The 16,931-nt window shown below is 38.2% G+C and overlaps 1 protein-coding gene across 2 annotated transcripts in view; it reads right to left on the bottom strand.

Moving 5' to 3' along the window:
* Positions 1-1,123: 1,123 nt before the first annotated feature.
* The window catches only part of GCH1 (GTP cyclohydrolase 1), a 43,308-nt gene continuing 27,500 nt past the window's right edge, over positions 1,124-16,931 (bottom strand). Inside the window, exons 3-6 of one of the 2 annotated variants that reach the window (XM_029950318.1) lie at positions 16,381-16,436; positions 3,342-3,373; positions 2,331-2,415; positions 1,124-1,421 (exon numbers count right to left, since the gene is read on the bottom strand). In XM_029950318.1, the coding sequence (XP_029806178.1) occupies positions 1,295-1,421; positions 2,331-2,415; positions 3,342-3,373; positions 16,381-16,436 (300 nt within the window). In that variant the 3' untranslated portion in view covers positions 1,124-1,294. The remainder of the gene's footprint in view (positions 1,422-2,330; positions 2,416-3,341; positions 3,374-16,380; positions 16,437-16,931) is intronic. The other variant, XM_029950319.1, reaches the window with a different exon arrangement.

Below are 16,931 nucleotides of genomic sequence, written 5' to 3'. Positions count from 1 at the left end.
GTTTTTTCTTCGTTGTTTTAATATGGCCCACACTGCCCCAGTGCAGGAAATTTCAGGCAATCATTAATAAGGCAATAGCTTCCTGGAAGAAAACATACCACTTGAACAGTTACACTGAAGACAAGACCCATAAGGACCATGAGAGGAGCTGGTATGGAGGCTTTCTATATTTTCCAGTAATTCCAGAAAATTACAGTGCATTTTCATAGGCACCAACACTGCGGCATTCATTAAACACTGGATGTCACTCACAACGCAGTCCACAGTTAGTTCATTCTGTAATCTTTCATATTCACAGAAGCTATGGTTCTGCAGACCTGAAAATGATGGACATTCTCAAAAGTTTCTGGAAATACTTAGAAAAATACTTGATAAGATTTAAAAAAACGTTTTGAGGCATCTAGAAGGAACGCACAAAGTAAGCTTGCAAGAGACTTCTAAAAGTAAAATTGTGAGGACTAGTTATTTGCAATGTTGGTACTGAAGTCTCATAAAATAATGTTTTTTTAAAAATGGCAAAGGTATCTACACTCTTAAGTGGTGTGATATTCTCATCAAGGCACAGAGAGTTAAATGTTTAAATCTTTGTATGCTGACATGGGAATATACTCGTAAACAACAGGAACGAATTCCTCGTACCTGAATTTTAAAAAGAATAGAAAGTAGATATGTGCCTTTTTAGCTCACAGTAAAATCAACAACACAGATATTCAGCCACCTTCCTTTGATGACTAACATTACAACTGAATAGTTAAAAAATAAATATGTAAAAAATAAAGTGCCCTGGCAGTTTAATAAGTGTGATTAAAGTAGAGCCTGTTGGACTTTGTGTTTGCAGAGCAATGCTGCATGCTGTACGGGAATTATTTTAAGCATTACACCATTTTTGTTTGGGGAGGGGAAAAAAAGCAGTATATTGGCCATAGTTTCCTCCCATTCCCAACATTCCTATGCTTGTGAACCCAATTACCATAGTACTTGAACAAAATACTTGAGTTTTTCTTCCTTTCCAGCACCCAATGGTTATCCAAAAGGCAGTGATTTTGTGCATGTAACTTACACTATTTGGCAGTTTCCTTGAAAGTTACCACTAAAAGGTGGCAAGAAGAAAGTAGAGGGCTCACCCCTTTATTAATTATTTTTATTTGATTTGCTATAAATAATTATTAAACACAATTAGTGACAAGGGATAAAGTTCACATCTGTAACACCTGAAAACGGAATGTACAGTTAAGACCAGACAAACAATGTTTCTATCAGCACAATCAGCAAATCACAGGACATACACTGAAGTTCAACTCTTAATCAGAGTTAGAAACTCTTCCCGAGTCTTTGGATCTTCCCGGAACACACCCAACATCGTGCTGGTCACAGTTTTGCTGTTCATTTTCTGCACCCCTCGCATTACCATACACATGTGTCTACAAAACAAGACAACAAAGGGGGCTTAAAGAAATCGACAGTTGCTGGTTTGGTTTTTAAAGTAAAAAGCAAGCCAAAAAGTTAAATCTGATTCTACTGAGTTCACAGCTACCAGCTGTATCCAATATCACTTCTTAGATAGATTTGACCTAAAGTTTTCCTTTAAGTTTCTCAGTGGTTGAGTCTTTGATGCATCTAGCAGAAGGGGAAAAAATGGAATTTTCTTTCTTGTGAAAATGCTACAAGGGGTCCGCACCAATACAACTTCTGGATAAAAAGAAATGCAGAATTTTCACTTGAACAATCTTTAGGACACATGACAACACAATGCTAGCTTAGGTGTGAGGAGAAATGTGAAGTATGCTGGTCTCACCAGGCAGAATCCAGAAAACAGAGGCCACAGTGACACTAGGCAACCTGAGAGCCCAGAGAGCATGCACGGCACAGAGCTCATGCCACGCCAGAAGAATGGATAAGATGTGTGCAATTCCCATAATTCATTTCAACTTAAATAAGTGTGGTCAGGTGCCCTTTGCACAGTCTTAGCTCCATTTTTTAAAATGTGTGACAAAATATTAGGAAGAGTCTGCTTAGAGTAACAATGAGCTAAAGAAGAAATCAAGAGAAGACATAACATGCTACAGGTTGCACGAATCACCACACTGATGACTCCCTACATCTCCATAACCCTCACCAAAAACAAAACCCTGTCTCCTGTACCCTGGTTCCTTATATCAGCAACACAGTAAATGAAAGAGATTTAAAAACAAAAAATGAGGCTTCAGGCTCAGAGACAGAAAATGGGACAGCGTCAGTTGTACGCCACCACCCAGCGCTGGAAACAGAGAAACACTAAATATAATTTCCACGTACCACAAGGACATTATTAAAGGCAGATATGGACTTACGTTGCTTCCACCACCACCCCAACTCCAGCAGGCCGCAAGGCTTCTGTGATGGCTACCGCGATTTGTTTTGTAAGACGCTCTTGAACTGTGGGTGTGACAAGAAGCTCAGTTTAGGAGTCTGACACACACAGCCGTCTTTAGAGTACTCGTTGTTTTTAGAATATTTGAATTCTTAAAAAGCAGGCTTCTGTGAGGTTTCAGAGCCAACGCACACCAGCTTTTCCCAGTTTGCTTTGTCTGCTGCCTGGACCACAGGAGGCAGCTGTTCAATTTCCTCCCCTGCAGAATAAGTACTGAAGGGGGCTCAGCACCACTGGAGGGAATGGATAAGAAGGACAGCTGTCTCTTGGGTGTGCAGTAAGACCAACAGAACAATGATAACAAGCACCTCCACGCAAATGAGTAAATAGCTCACAACAGGGTTAACAAAAGGGCTACAGTCCAACGACTGAATTGTATGTAAAGCTGAAAACCAACAATTCAACCTAAACAATGCAGTTCCTGTGCTGAATAAACAACTCATCTCTGGAAACACATGAAGAATGTTCACTGCAGCACTGTATCTATTTGAAAACTGATAAAATCTTCAAATATCTATTAGAGCAGGAATTGGTTAAATCAAGCCCCAGCACAGCCGTACAATGGAATGCTAAACAGCCAGCAAAATGAATGAAATAGTTACATGCATGTGAGGGGAAAAATGTTTGATTTGTGAAGTGAAAAAACATAGGGGGAAAAAGTGAAGCCCATTACATACAATATGAAGCCATTTAAAAATGTAATAAAAATAAATTGATTTCAAAATGTTGGTACATGCATAAAATATGATGGAGTGTGCAAATGTAGCAATGATTTCTTCTGGAGGCTTGAAACACCACAGACTTTCCCTTTCTATCTTACATTCCTATGAGGTTTCAATTTTGGTAGGTCATATACTTGAAATAAGAGCAACAAAAAATACTTTTTCCTTAAAAAAAAAGTTTTTCTGTAAATAAAAGTTTAAAAGTTTACCTTGTAATCGTCTACTATAGATTTCTACAATCCTAGAAAAGAAAGAATTGTTTTAGTTAGCATAAATTAATTTGAAGTGGAATTGGTAAGGCTTCTTCAAAAGACTAAAAGGACTTTATTGAAGCAACTGTAGGGTGTGGGAAGGAGACTGACTCTTCTAGGAGGAGAAAAGATACAAAAACTACATGGAAATGAGAAGAGGGAGGGTCTTAAGGAGACTACTAAGCATGACACAGAGTGGTACTTCCCAATATCCCCAAAGAGAGAGAATTAAATGAACATTCACTTAGGAAAAACACAATGAGAAGTAATTTTAGAGCTCCCAAGTCCTCAATTTTAGGCCAAGTCTCAAGTGTTCTAATTAATCATATTGTTTAATCATAGCTTAAAGTTCAAGTTAAAAATAAAAAGACTATTTGTTAATTAATAGCAGGCCACTGTCAACTATTGTACCCACTAAACCTATTAGGATAATCAGATTAGAACTGAACAGACCTCTTCAGACATCTCTTTCTAAGAGAGATCTATACAAGCACTCAATAGGATTAACTCCCCAAAATCAAAGCCTCCTGATCTTAGCTCATAACACAGTCTCAAGTGATGGATTTTCCACTTTCAACATCTTTCACTCTAGTTGTGAATTGTGAAGATGACCACGTGAATTACTCATTTGAGGATAACAATTCATGTTAAAAATCTTCCCTTAAATTTTGGCCTTTTAGTCCTGAATTTGGACTCAATTTAAGGATCACCTCACCTATGAGGCATTTTATGGCTCTCCCCCGCCACCACTGTGCTGCTCAGATAGAACTGAAGAATTGTTCCTCTTTACCCATTACAGCCAGTAAAGTCAGTAATGGGTGTGCCACCCTGTTTACCCCTCATCCCGAAGGCGGAGCCACCCTGATTCTTCTTCGTGTCTCTAGATTTATAACATTGAAGGAATACATGTTTTCAATTCTAAACAAAAACCCGAGAAAGGATGGTATTCAAGCTCCTGGATAGGTCTCATTTCTTCTGGGTCAAATCTTTCTATCTATTACTTCTGACAGTTGTCCAGGTGATTATTTTCTGTTGTATTAATAGGAAATGTCATTGATTTAACAAATTAGTAATGTCGAGGTGCTGCGTGGCTCCATCTTGATTTCAGCCCAGGTCATGATCTGACAGTTCATGAGATGGAGCCTGTGTCATGCTCCACGCTGACAGTGTGGAGTCTGCTTGGGATTCTCTGTCTCCCTCTCTCTGTCTCCCCTTCCCCAGCTTGCATGCATGCCTCTTCTCTCTCTCTCTCTCTCTCTCAAAAATAAATAAACTTAAGAAATAAAATAAAATAAAAATTAGTAATGTCTTCCTTCTCATAGGCATTTCTTTAGAGAATTTCAAGTACATTAGACAACAGTGGTAATATTAGGCACCCATATTTTGCTCTACACTTTAATAGGAATGCCTCTAACATTGCATCACCCATGATGCCTGCCTGTTTCCTGCCAAAGGAAGGCCATTCATGCAGATCACTGAGTGCCTTCTATGTGTATGATTATACACATGAGCAGGGTCCCTATGTTCAGAGAGTTTATAATTTATTCCTATTTTATTAATTTTTCAAGTAAGCAGTAGGCATTGAATTTCTGTCTTCTCAGCATTAAAAAAAATCCTATAGCTCCCTGAATTAAAGAAAAAAATCTTTATTTTGCCCTCTCCCTTGAAGATAATTTGTTGAGAGGTAGTTGAAAGTAGAATTCTAGGGGTGCTTGGGTGGCTCAGTCGGTTGAATGTCTGACTTTAGCTCAGGCCATGATCTTGGGGTTCATGAGTTCAAGTCCCGTGTCAGGCTCTGTGCTGATAGCTCAGAGCCTGGAGTCTGCTTTGGATTCTGAGTCACCCTCTCTCTCTGCCCCTCCCCCACTCCTGCTCTCTCAAAAATAAACGTTAAAAAGAATGAATTCTAATTTGCCTTTTATTTGCCTTTTAATGTTGCCACTAGCAAACAATGATCAGTCTGATTGTCATTACCCGATAGGTCATATTTTTCTCTGCAGCTGCTTTTATGACATTTCAGAATGTGTACTCTGAGGTTTTCTATGTTGTGTCTAGGTGGGGATTTTATTTAATCTGCCCTGTTTTGGATTCATTAGGGTCCCTAAATCTAAAAGCTGACTTTCTATCCATGTGCTCCACAAACATTTCCAGCCATTACCTCCTCTAATATTGCACTTACCCAATTACCTCTGCGATCTCCAGGAATTTCAGTTAAGGACATATTGGACCTCCTCAGTTTTTCATGTCTCTTACATTCTCGTTCATATTTTCCACCTAGCTCTCTGTGTGAACATTCTGTGCAATTTCTTCAGAACTTTCTTCCAGTTCACTATTTTTTACTGTGTCTAACCTCCTATTTATTTTTCTTATTTTTAAATTATTTTTTATGTCTTTTATTTATTTTTGAGAAACAGACAATGCGAGCAGGGGAGGGTCAGAGAGAGAGGGAGACACAGAATGTGAAGCAGGCTCCAAGCTCTGAGCTAGCTGTCAGCACAGAGCCTGACGTGGGGCTCGAACCCATGAACAGTGAGATCATGACCCAAGCCGAAGCTGGACGCTTAGCCGACTGAGCCACCCAGGCGCCCCTCTAACCTTCTATTTAATGTAAATGTATTGGGCTTCAATCCAATTATCATTTTTTCCCTAGAAATTTTATTTGGTTGGGTTTTTTAAATCTAATTCTGCAAATTTGCCACACTTTCCATACTCTTAATTTCTAACATATTCATTGTATAATCTGCATCTGCTAGCTTCTTCAGTCTCTCCCCTCTGACTATTTGTTTCATCTGGTCCATGGTAGCACTCATGCTCCTTGGCATTCTTTGAAGCTGAAATAAAAGTGCATCATGCCCTTGTCTCTTCCAGGTGCTGGATGGGTACCTTATTGGCAACATTTTAAATTAAATTACTGCCTTGGGTTTTCTGAGGACCACACATGGTGATGTAAATTTTGAGCCCAAACCCTTGCGAATACATAGCTATGGGTTCTTTTTCTTGCTCTCCCCAGAACAAAGCTAATAGGTAATCTCTCTCCCAATTTGGGGGTGGAATAGGGAAGACAGAACCCTGACTTTGCAGTGCCAGCTAATTCTTGTGAATTCTCAGACATTGCTTACACTTCCACCAATGCTTGAAATCTTCACACACATTGTATCTCGGTGTGCTGTACTAGGAGAGAGATCATTACCATACTCCCAGAATATATAGTTCTTGGAGTTAACCTCCCTGGGTCATGATGAAAACAACACTTGTGCCTGTTAGAGTAGGATGTTTCTGGATTTAAGATTTTTACAACTATATACATAAGTGAAATTAGTCTATAATCTTTCTAAATGCTAGCTTTATCATACTTTTACCAGGAATAGGCAGCTTCATCAAATTAATTGTATAGCTTTTCAGGTTTATCTGAATAATTTATGCAACACTGGAATTAGTGGTTACTTGGAAGTTTCCTATTAAATTGACCATCCACTCCTTTCCCTCCCACCCAACTCACAACATTAATTTGACTTTTTCTAATGGTTACTAGTTTATAGAAGTTTTCCAACTCTTGACTCAATCCCTTCTCTCTCCATCTTTTTTTTTTTTAACTTATTAAGATGTAAAGTTTCTAAAGCATACTTTTAGTTACATAGTCTCTTATTCCTAGGTATAAATCTCCTCTCAATCAGACTTCTAAGCAATCTATGATGTATGATATTTTGGGTTTATGTTTCTATTCTTTAATTTTATAATTTAATCATCTTTGTTTTTCTTCTTTCCCATTTGTTCTAGTAAGCTTGCTTTTTACAATTTTTTTCTTTAAAACATATTGGATGCTTGATTTACTTGTAGTGTTTCTTATTTAATAATGAAAGCATTTGTGGCGACAAATTTATCTTCAAAGGGCAAGGTTTTTTTAAAATTTCAGCTTTACTGGTGTATAATTGACATAAAAATTATAAAGATATTTACAAGTGTACATAAGTGTAAGATATTTAAAGTGTAGACTATGATTTGATATATGTATACAGTGTGGAAAAAATCCCATCTAGTTAATTTATACAGCCATCACTTCACATATTTATCTTTTTACCCCCCAGTAAGAACAATGAACACTGGAGTACAGATAGCTCTTCAATATCTTATCTTCATTTCCTTTGGCTATATACCCAGAAGTAGGATTGCTGAATCAGATGCCAGTCCTATTTTTAATTTTTTAAAAATCCCCATACTGTTCTCCACAGTGGCTGCACCAGTTTACATCCCCACCCTTTTCTCCCCAGACCCACCAGTACCTATACCTTTTTTATAATATTGTAGCCATGCTAACAGATACGAGGTGACATCTCATTGTGGTTTTGATTTGCATTTCCCTAATGACGTGAAACTGAGCACCTTTCATGTACCTGTGACCATCTGTTAACTTCTTTGGAGAAGTGTCTCTTCAGTTCCTCTGCCCATTTTTAAAAACTGGATTGTTTGCTATCAAGTTGTAGTTGTTCTTTATATTTTTTTGCACATTAACCGCTTACCAGATAGGTAATTTGCAAATATTTTCTCCCATTCTGTAGGTTGCTTTTTCGTGGTTTCCTTTGCTATGCAGAAGCTTTTAGTTTAAAGCAGTTCCACTTGTTTCTTTTTTATTTTGTTACTTTTACTTTGGGTGTTAAATCCAGAAAATCAACACCAAGACCAATGTCAAGGAACTTACCCCGTTTTCTTCTAGTTTTATCGTTTTAGGTCTTATGTTCAGTCCATTTTGAGTGGATTGTTATGTATGGTATAAGAAAGGTATCCAGTTTTCCCATTTTTAAAACTTTATTGATTTTTAAAGTAATTTCTACACCCAACATGGAGCCCAAACTCATGAACCCAGATGAAGAATTGTACACTCTACCTACTGAGCCAGCCAGGTGTCCCTCCAATACCATTTGTTGAGGAGGCTTTTACCCATTCTTGGCTCCTTTGTCATAAATTGGTCATATATGCATGGGTTTATTTCTGAGCTCTCTATTCCATACCTTTGGCCTATGTGTCTGTTTATACGTCAATGCCATTCTGTTTTGATTTTATAGCTTTGTAATTTAGTTTAAAATCATAAAGTGTGAGCCTCCAGCTTTTTTGTTCTTTCTCAAGATGGCTTTGACTATTCAGGGTCCTTTGTGGTTCCATACAAATTACAGGATCATTTTTTCTATTTCTGTGAAAATCCTGTTAGAATTCTGAAGGGATTTCATTGAACCTGTAGTTTATTTTAGGTTTTATGGACATCTTAACAGTATTAATCCTTCTAATCCAATAACATGAGATATCTATTGGTATCTTCTTCAGTTTCTCTCATTAATATCTTATGGTTTTCAGTGTACAGATCTCTCACCTCTTTGGTAAAATTCCTAGGTATTGGTGCAATTATAAATAGGATTGTTTTCTTAATCTCTAGGACAGTTTGCTGTTACTGTATAGAAACACCCTGACTTTTGCATATTAATTTGTATCCTTTAATTTTATTTGTTTATTTGTTCTAATAGTTTTTTGATGGAGTCCTAAGGGTTTTCTTTTTTTTTAAGTTTATTTAATTATTTATTTACTTATTTCTTTATTTATTTCTTTATTTTAAGAGAGGGTTAGAGAGTGTGGAGAGTACAAATGAGGGAGGGGCAGAGAGAGGGAGGAAGAGAATCCCAAACAGGCACCATGCTGTTAGCGCAGAGCCCAACACAGGGCTCAGTCCCACAAACCATGAGATCACGATCTGAGGTGAAATCAAGAGTCAGATACTCAACTGACTGAGCCACCCTGGTGCCCCTTTACGGTTTTCTATATGTAATATTTCATCTGTAAATAGAAACAGTTTTGTCTCTTCCTTTCTGAACTTGATGCTTCTGTTTTCTTGCTGTACTGCTCTAGCTAGTATTTCTGATGCTACACTAAATAAAAGGGTGAAATAGGGTATCTAGGTGTCCTTGTCTTGTTCCTGATATAAGCTGAAAGCTTTTCATCATTGACCATGATATTTGCTATAGGCTTCTCATATATGGCCTTTATTATGTTGAGGTGCATTGCCTTTATATTTAGTTTGTTGAGAGTTTTCATCATGAATGAATGCTGAATTTTGTCAAATGTTTTTCTACATCTATTACCATATGACTTATCCTTCATTTTGTTCATGTGGTTTATCACTGACTGATTTGCATATGTTGAAACATCCTTGCATCCCTGGAATAAATCCCACTGGATCATAGTGTATGATTCTTTTAATGTATTGCTGAATTCAGTTTGCTAATATTATGCTGATAATTTTGATAGCTATGTCCGTCAGCGATATTGACTTATAATTTTCTTGTATAATCTTCTCTTTCGATATCATGTTTAATGTTGGCCTTGAGAAATGAATTTGAATGTATTCCCTCCTCTTCTATTTTTTAGAAGAGTTTGAAGAGGATTGGTATTAATTTCAAAGTGCAGCTTTTTTACTTTGAATTGCACACACTGATGTACAGTATTTGTATCATTATGATTTTCTATCACATCAAAGGAATTTAAAAGAAATTTAACTTCCAAGTAGTTGGTTTTTAAAAATAATTTATGAATATATAGTTTTCTTGTTACACAATAGCCTGTTCAATTTTTTTAAGTTAAAGCTTGTCTTTTGACCAAAACCCTATTACTCTGCTTTGTATATCCTTTTTTGTCCACCAATCAAAGATTGAGGTAATTAACACTAATTACCCACTCACTTCTTCTGAGTATGTCAATTTCTCTATGCATTTCATCCAGCTCCTGTTTTCTGTTTTGAACCTTTTTGATAAAAAAAAAAAAAAAGATTCATAGAGTGCCTGGGTGGCTCAGCTGGTTAAGCTTCTGACTTTGGCTCAGGTCATGATCTTACTGTTCGTGGGTTCAAGCCCTGCATAGGGCTCTGTGCCTATAGCTCAGAGCCTGGAGCCTGCTTCAGATTCTGTCTCTCTATCTCTGCCCTCCCCCACTTGTATTCCATCTCTTAAAAATGAATAAATGTTAAAAAAAAATTTTTTTAAAGATTCATGACCACTCATTATGCAAACTTCAATATAAGAAGACCTACTTTGTCTCCTTTGATAAATTTTGCATTTTTAACTTTTGTAATTTTTATTTTACAGACAGCAAGCATGAGTGGAAGAGAAAAAGGAGAGAGAGAGTCTCAGACAGGCTCCGCACCCCCAATGAGAAGCTCAATCCCAAATTTTGGGATCATGACCTGAATCAAAATCAGGAGTCAGATGCTTAACCAACTGAACCACACAGGCACCCCTGTAATTTTTTTAAATAAAGGAGGCATGATTAGGTACTGGATTTAACTCAGTGGACATCTTATCTTGATTACCCACTTACTGGTCTTGTAAGATCTGTGCTAGGTCCTCTGTTTCCTGTGTTGCAATATGCTTTCTCTCCTTTTCTTCTTCCTGTGACAACTGGGACAGTAATTTGATGACATCTTTGTAGGTGGATGGTACAATTTAACCCTTGCTAATCTTAACAGTATTTTTGATGCCTTGATAAAACCTGACTTGTCACCAGGCTGCAAATTCTCAACCATGGCTAGAGCAAAGAGTGAAAAAAGCAGCAGAGGATAGATCTGGATCACAGTGTGACTTGTCAGCTAAAGTAAGGAGTTTGAACTTTATCTTAAAAGCTATGGGGAGCTACATCAAATCCACACTTTAGAAAGCACATCCTAGCAGTGTATGAGGGCAGACTTAAGGATGCTGAGAGATTAGAGGCAAGGAGGAGTTCAGAGTTTCATAATCCAGGAAGAACATATGAAAGGCCCAACAGAGTGGCAGCAAGGATAACAAGAAGGCAGCATGGTAAGAGGAGGGAGGTGGGGGATTAGTAGGAGGTCAGTGAGCATACCAACAGCAATGGATGAATTCCTTCTCACTCCTTGCACCAAAATACATTCCAGAAGGACTGAAGATTTAAATACAAAAATAAGGCCATAAAAATAATCTAAAAACATGAGTTTATGACTACATAAAAATTTTAAACTTCTTTATGGAAAAATGATATTATCAAACAAAATCAGAGGACAAATGACAAACCCGAAAAAATTATTTGCAGCACCTGACCTAACTGGTCTCACATTCAAAGGGCTCATACAAATGAGTAATAAAAAGATAAGCAATCCAATGGAAAAATTATCAAAGGCTAACTAAAAGAAGGAAGTTTCTGTAAAGATTCAAAATTTATTAAAGAAATGTAAGTTTTAAAAATGCAAATTAAAACAAGAGGTACTCTTTCCCACTTATCAGCTTGGCAAAAATTAAAAAGTGTGATGAAACTCAGTGTTGGCAAAAGTGGAGAAACACACACACCTTTTGATCTGTTATTAGAGTATAAATTGATAGGCTCTTTTTTAGAGAACAATTTGGTAATATCAAAAATTTGGCTACCCTGAACCTAGAAGTTTCATTTTGGTAATTTACGATACACAAAACATGTTAGCCAAAGCACTTTTTCCACTTTTTTGACAACAGTTTTAAACCGTAAACTCTCTTTCTATCAAAGACTATTTAAATGAATTATATTAAACAATTAAAGAAATACTCATTTAAAAAATAAATAAATAGCCATTAAAAGGGACTCAGACTTTTTGGACTAAAAGATGTCCAATGGACTTCAAGGCTTTTTAATTTAAAAAATGAACAAGGGGCACCTGGCTGGCTCGGTCACTAGAGCATGTGACCCTTGATCTCAAGTATGTTAAGTTCCAGCCCCGACCCCCACAGGGATTACTTAAAAAAATTAAAAATACAAGCCAAAAACACAAGCTGTGGTACAGAATATAGGGCATGACCTCCCTTTTTTGGTTTGTTTTGTTTTGCTAGCTTTAAAGAGCTATATGTTTGTGTTTGCATAGAAATTTTCTAGAAGGACAATCTCTAGCCAAGAGATAAGAAATGTCTAGTTTTAACTTTGAGGAATGGAAAGAGAAAGGAAAACTTTCTCTCTACTCACTTATTTGTATTTAAGCTGAGCTGGTAAGTATGTTATTTTTATAATAGAGAAAGGGGTGCCTGGGTGGCTTAGTCAGTTGGGCATCTGACTGTCGATTCCCGATAGGGTCATGATCTCACAGTTCATTAGGTAAAGCCCCGCCTCAGGCTTTGCACTGACAGCTGACACCACGTTGCCCACTTGGGCTTCTCTCTCTCTCCCTCTCTCTCTGCTTCTCTCCTATTCAGGCACTCTCAAAATAAACAAACATTTAAAATAGAGAAAAAGAGGAAAAAATAATGTCCCCCTTGTAATCTAATGGCCACCCTACCTTTCTGACTATCTTGCCTATTCCTGCCTAAATCTCTTACTTGTCAATTAATCTCCCTATCCACTGGAATAGGCCTTGTGCCTACCCTTATTTGGCTATGCTTATGCATTTGCTATACCCAAAGGATTTTTTCTTCCTTTTAGAGTTATTTTTTTTTCTTTAACGTTTTATTTATTTTTGAGAGAATGCAAGCAGGAAAGAAGCAGAGAGAGAGGAGGACACAGGATCTAAGGCAGGCTCTGTGCTTACAGCAGTGAGCCAAATGTGGGGCTTGAACTCATGAACCCTGAGATCATGACCTGAACCGAAGTTAGATGCTCAACAAACTGAGCCACCCAGAGACCCCTTTTCCCTTAAAATTCTACTCAGCTTTCCATCTCTGGGTCTTTTTTTTAACGTTAATTTTATTTTTGAGAGACAGAGCGTGAGTGGGGTAGGGGCAGAGAGAGAGGCAGACACAGAATCTGAAGCAGGCTCCAGGCTCTGCAGACTCTGAGCTCTCCTCACAGAGGCCAACGTGGGGCTCACACTCACAAACCACGAGATCATGGCCTGAGCTAAAGTCAGACACTCAACCAACTGAGCCCCCCAGAGCCTCCTCTTCCCTTAGAATTCTGCTCCGGTTTCCACCTCAGGGTCTCTTCAATCTTGCCAGGCCACAGTCATCTTGGTTCCTCTGAACTCAGAGTCCCAAACCAGGCATTTCTGTGGTACCTGCTCCCTCATATTGTCCACCCTCTGTGAGGGCAGCGGCTGTGTCCCACTTCTGTCTACCAGTCATCGTGGCCGACACAGCACCCTTTCACAGTAGATGCTCAATAAGTAGATGAACCATGGCTAACCTGAGGCACTTCAAATCTATATTCAAGATTTAACTATGTTCAATTATTCTAAGGTAAGAAAATGAATACATGTTCAATGGATTTTCAGCAACAAAGGGAATTTTTTTTAAGATTTTATTTTTAAGTAATCTCTACACCCAACAGAGGGCTCAAACTCACAACCCCAAGATCAAGCGTGGCGCTCCACCAAGTGAGCCCAGCCAGGCACCCCAACAAAAGGAATTTCTATTTAAACTACATTTACTCTAGAATTCTACTAGAGTTAAACCAGATCAACTCACTTTTGGCATTTTCTTGTTACTTAAGGCTTTACTGTTTGATATTTGACTTCCCTGGCACTGAAAGGTCATTTATTTAAAGGCAAGCACATAACAAACTTCACATACAAGATGAAAATGAGTGGTGAAGTTTTGCTAAGACATTCAGCTTTCTTTATGACTCTTCATTCCCTAAATATTCCTACTTCTTATAAGAAATAAACAGCTGGATAAAAATTTTAGCTTTCTTTCCTGTTTAATAGACCCTTCAATCAATTTATTTTGCAAATATCTGAAAGTAACATACACTGTTCTTTGGTTTAGTGTTCCTTTTTTTCCCCCTTAATTTTAATCCTATTAGTGTAAGGACAAACCCCATGCTAACAATCAACTTCTTTGTATTGTTTGCTAAAAGCTTAATTATTTAAGATCTTTCCATTTCACTAGGAAAGGAGGTAACCAAAGATTATTCCTTTCTAGCCCTAAATTATCATTTATTCCAACACCTCACTGGATTACTCTAGAATCCATTTCCATAAACTATTACCCATGGTCTACGCAGTGTGGTCTTCTAGAGAAGACTACTTACATTAAGACCAAGGCCTAATGTGGCCTGCCGAGCTACTTTATAACACGGAAACCGTCCACTACACACCTTTCACATATAGACAGTCTGTTACAAGCATCGGCAGTGCCCAGATTTCTATATAGGAAAGGCACAGGGTTGACAATCTTGCTGGAAGGGAGGGTGCCAGCAGACTGGGGCTGCAGCTAGGTTTGCACAGCAACAAAGCTAATTTTACTTAGACTGTGGCTTATAAAACAGAATAACCAATTTTAGTAAAGACACTTCTTTCACAGTTGACATGACTTTATTATTTGGAAGTAAGTTACTAGGGAAGGGGCTGCTAATAGAAACTAAAGTAGGATTATTTGTCCTCCCCCATTACCACCAACACCCTTTTTCACCCACCCCTTGGCACTGCCACTGGATACAGATCACTGACAGGTGGCAAGATGTTTCTGGATTTGTGTTAGGAGCCTCAATGCAGCGAAGCAGTTGCAGCTATGATAAAATAACATCTTTCATGGTACCAAGGAGCCCTGTCTGGTGGAGAGAGTGCTAAGCAGGAATGAGGTCAGAAACCAGGGAAGTTAAATTTCTCTCTTCTATCTACTTTTTCCTTGATCCCTAGAGGAATGAGTGAGAAAGTGGAAGTGAAAACAAAGTAAAAAGAACAGTTGTGGAGAGCAGCTGTTAGACTGTTAGGGTGGTTTTTACAGATTCCAACACAGAACTGAATACGATCTGGACCACCATTTCAGCACTGTGACGAATCCCAGTGTCTAAGGGGACAAGCAGCAGGAATACATCAGAGTCTTAGTAGTTAGTTTGGTCACAGAAATTCACTTATTCCAATTTTTTAATGTTTATTTATTTATCCTGAGATAGAGAGAGAAAAAGGGAGGGAGGGGCAGAGAGAGAGGGAGAGAGAGAATCCCAAGCAGGTTCTGCCCTGTCAGCAGAGCCCAATGCAAGGCTCAAACCCACTAACTGTGAGATCATGACCTGAGCTGAAATCAAGAGTCAGATGCTTAACTGACTGAACCACCCAGGCATCCCTATTCCAATTTTTATATGGTCACTATAATCTCAAATTATTCAAACTTCTATTGGTTTAAGGTGGGGGAGGCACCTGACTGAATATTCATTACCTATTACCTTATTTTGTCCTTAGTTCTCTCTCAACACACACACCACACCTCCTAGCATTCCTCCATACCCAGGACGCACTAACTCCATACAAACAAATTACAAAGAAGAATATTTAGAAGCAATAAAATACTAGTGGCTGAGCCTATCAGAGATATATCAACACTGATCCTCAGGTTGATTTCTAGTTAAACATAGATGACAGTACTTATATATTACCTCTCCTTCCTAAAGCCCAAATAAAAATAGTAGTAAAGGAATTTTTTAAAAGGCATGAACCCACAGGATAAAGAATAGAAAAAAAGACTGTAGTAAAAAAGAGAGAAACAGAGAGGACAGTAGATATTGTTTTTGGAATGTTGCTGAGAAAGCCAAGAAAGCCACAGCATAGTTTTGTGTCGGCAGAGGTATCAAACCAGAAGTGCATGAATGGCCCTGCAGGACCCCAGAGATGCCCAGAGATACTCAGGTGCAGTAGAAGACAGGGCTGAGACCCCAAATGGTAGTATGATTAAAAGTCTGAAAACAGTGCAGTGGAATTAGACCCCTCCTCAGGTTTCCTCACCACTCACCCTTAACATGGGGGCTGAACTGAATGCATCCTCCAGTCTTTTCTACACTCTACAAAGAGGTATGAACTAAGACTTCAACAATGTGCCAATGGGAAGAGGTATGGAAGGTCGGGGAGAAAGGCAGTGACAGGTGAGAAGATAAGGGACTTGTGTTTCAGGTCCTCCAAATATATTTGTCTCTGTGACTATAAATTTTACGTTGCAACGTGACTTCCAAGTTAGATACACATTGGTCAAGAAAGCAAGCCTTATGAGGTTCCTATCATATAAGGGCAGGTCCTACCAATCTGTTTTCCTATTCACCACACAGTCATACTTACCTTGCAAGTTTGCTAAGGCCAAGGACTTGCTTGTTAGGAAGATAGCCAATATGGACCTTCAAAGAAGAGACAAAAATCATGAGTTAACTGAAAATCCAACGCTTCTTTGTAACAAAATAAGGAAATAAGAAAATAGAAGACAGTATATGTATTATGTAATTTAACAGGACGAAAATATATATTTAAAAAATCTAGAAGATTTGGGGTGCCTGGGTGACGTAGTTGGTTAAGCACCTAACTCTCGATTTCAGCTCAGGTCCTGATTTCACAATCATAAGATCAAGCCCCACGTGAGGCTCTGCACTGAGCATGGAGCCTGCTTGGGATTCTCTCTCCCCTGTCTCTCTGCCCCTCCTCCACTCATGCTCATGCTCATTCTCTCTCTCTCTCAAAATAAACTTAAAATAAATGAAAGCACTCAGAAAATTACAGATGTGCAAGAAAAGGAAAATATATGAATGACTATTAATGAAATGACAAATTTGAAATATAGTCTTGGTGTTTCCTGGTGAAGTTAAACTCTTGATACAGTTCTTCCAGTCTTTCTTGTA

Source organism: Suricata suricatta, chromosome 9, assembly GCF_006229205.1.
Source record: "Suricata suricatta isolate VVHF042 chromosome 9, meerkat_22Aug2017_6uvM2_HiC, whole genome shotgun sequence".
NCBI classification, from domain to species: Eukaryota; Metazoa; Chordata; class Mammalia; order Carnivora; family Herpestidae; genus Suricata; species Suricata suricatta.
Note: the sequence above shows the minus strand (reverse complement) of the source record. Positions and strands in the feature narration are given on the sequence as shown.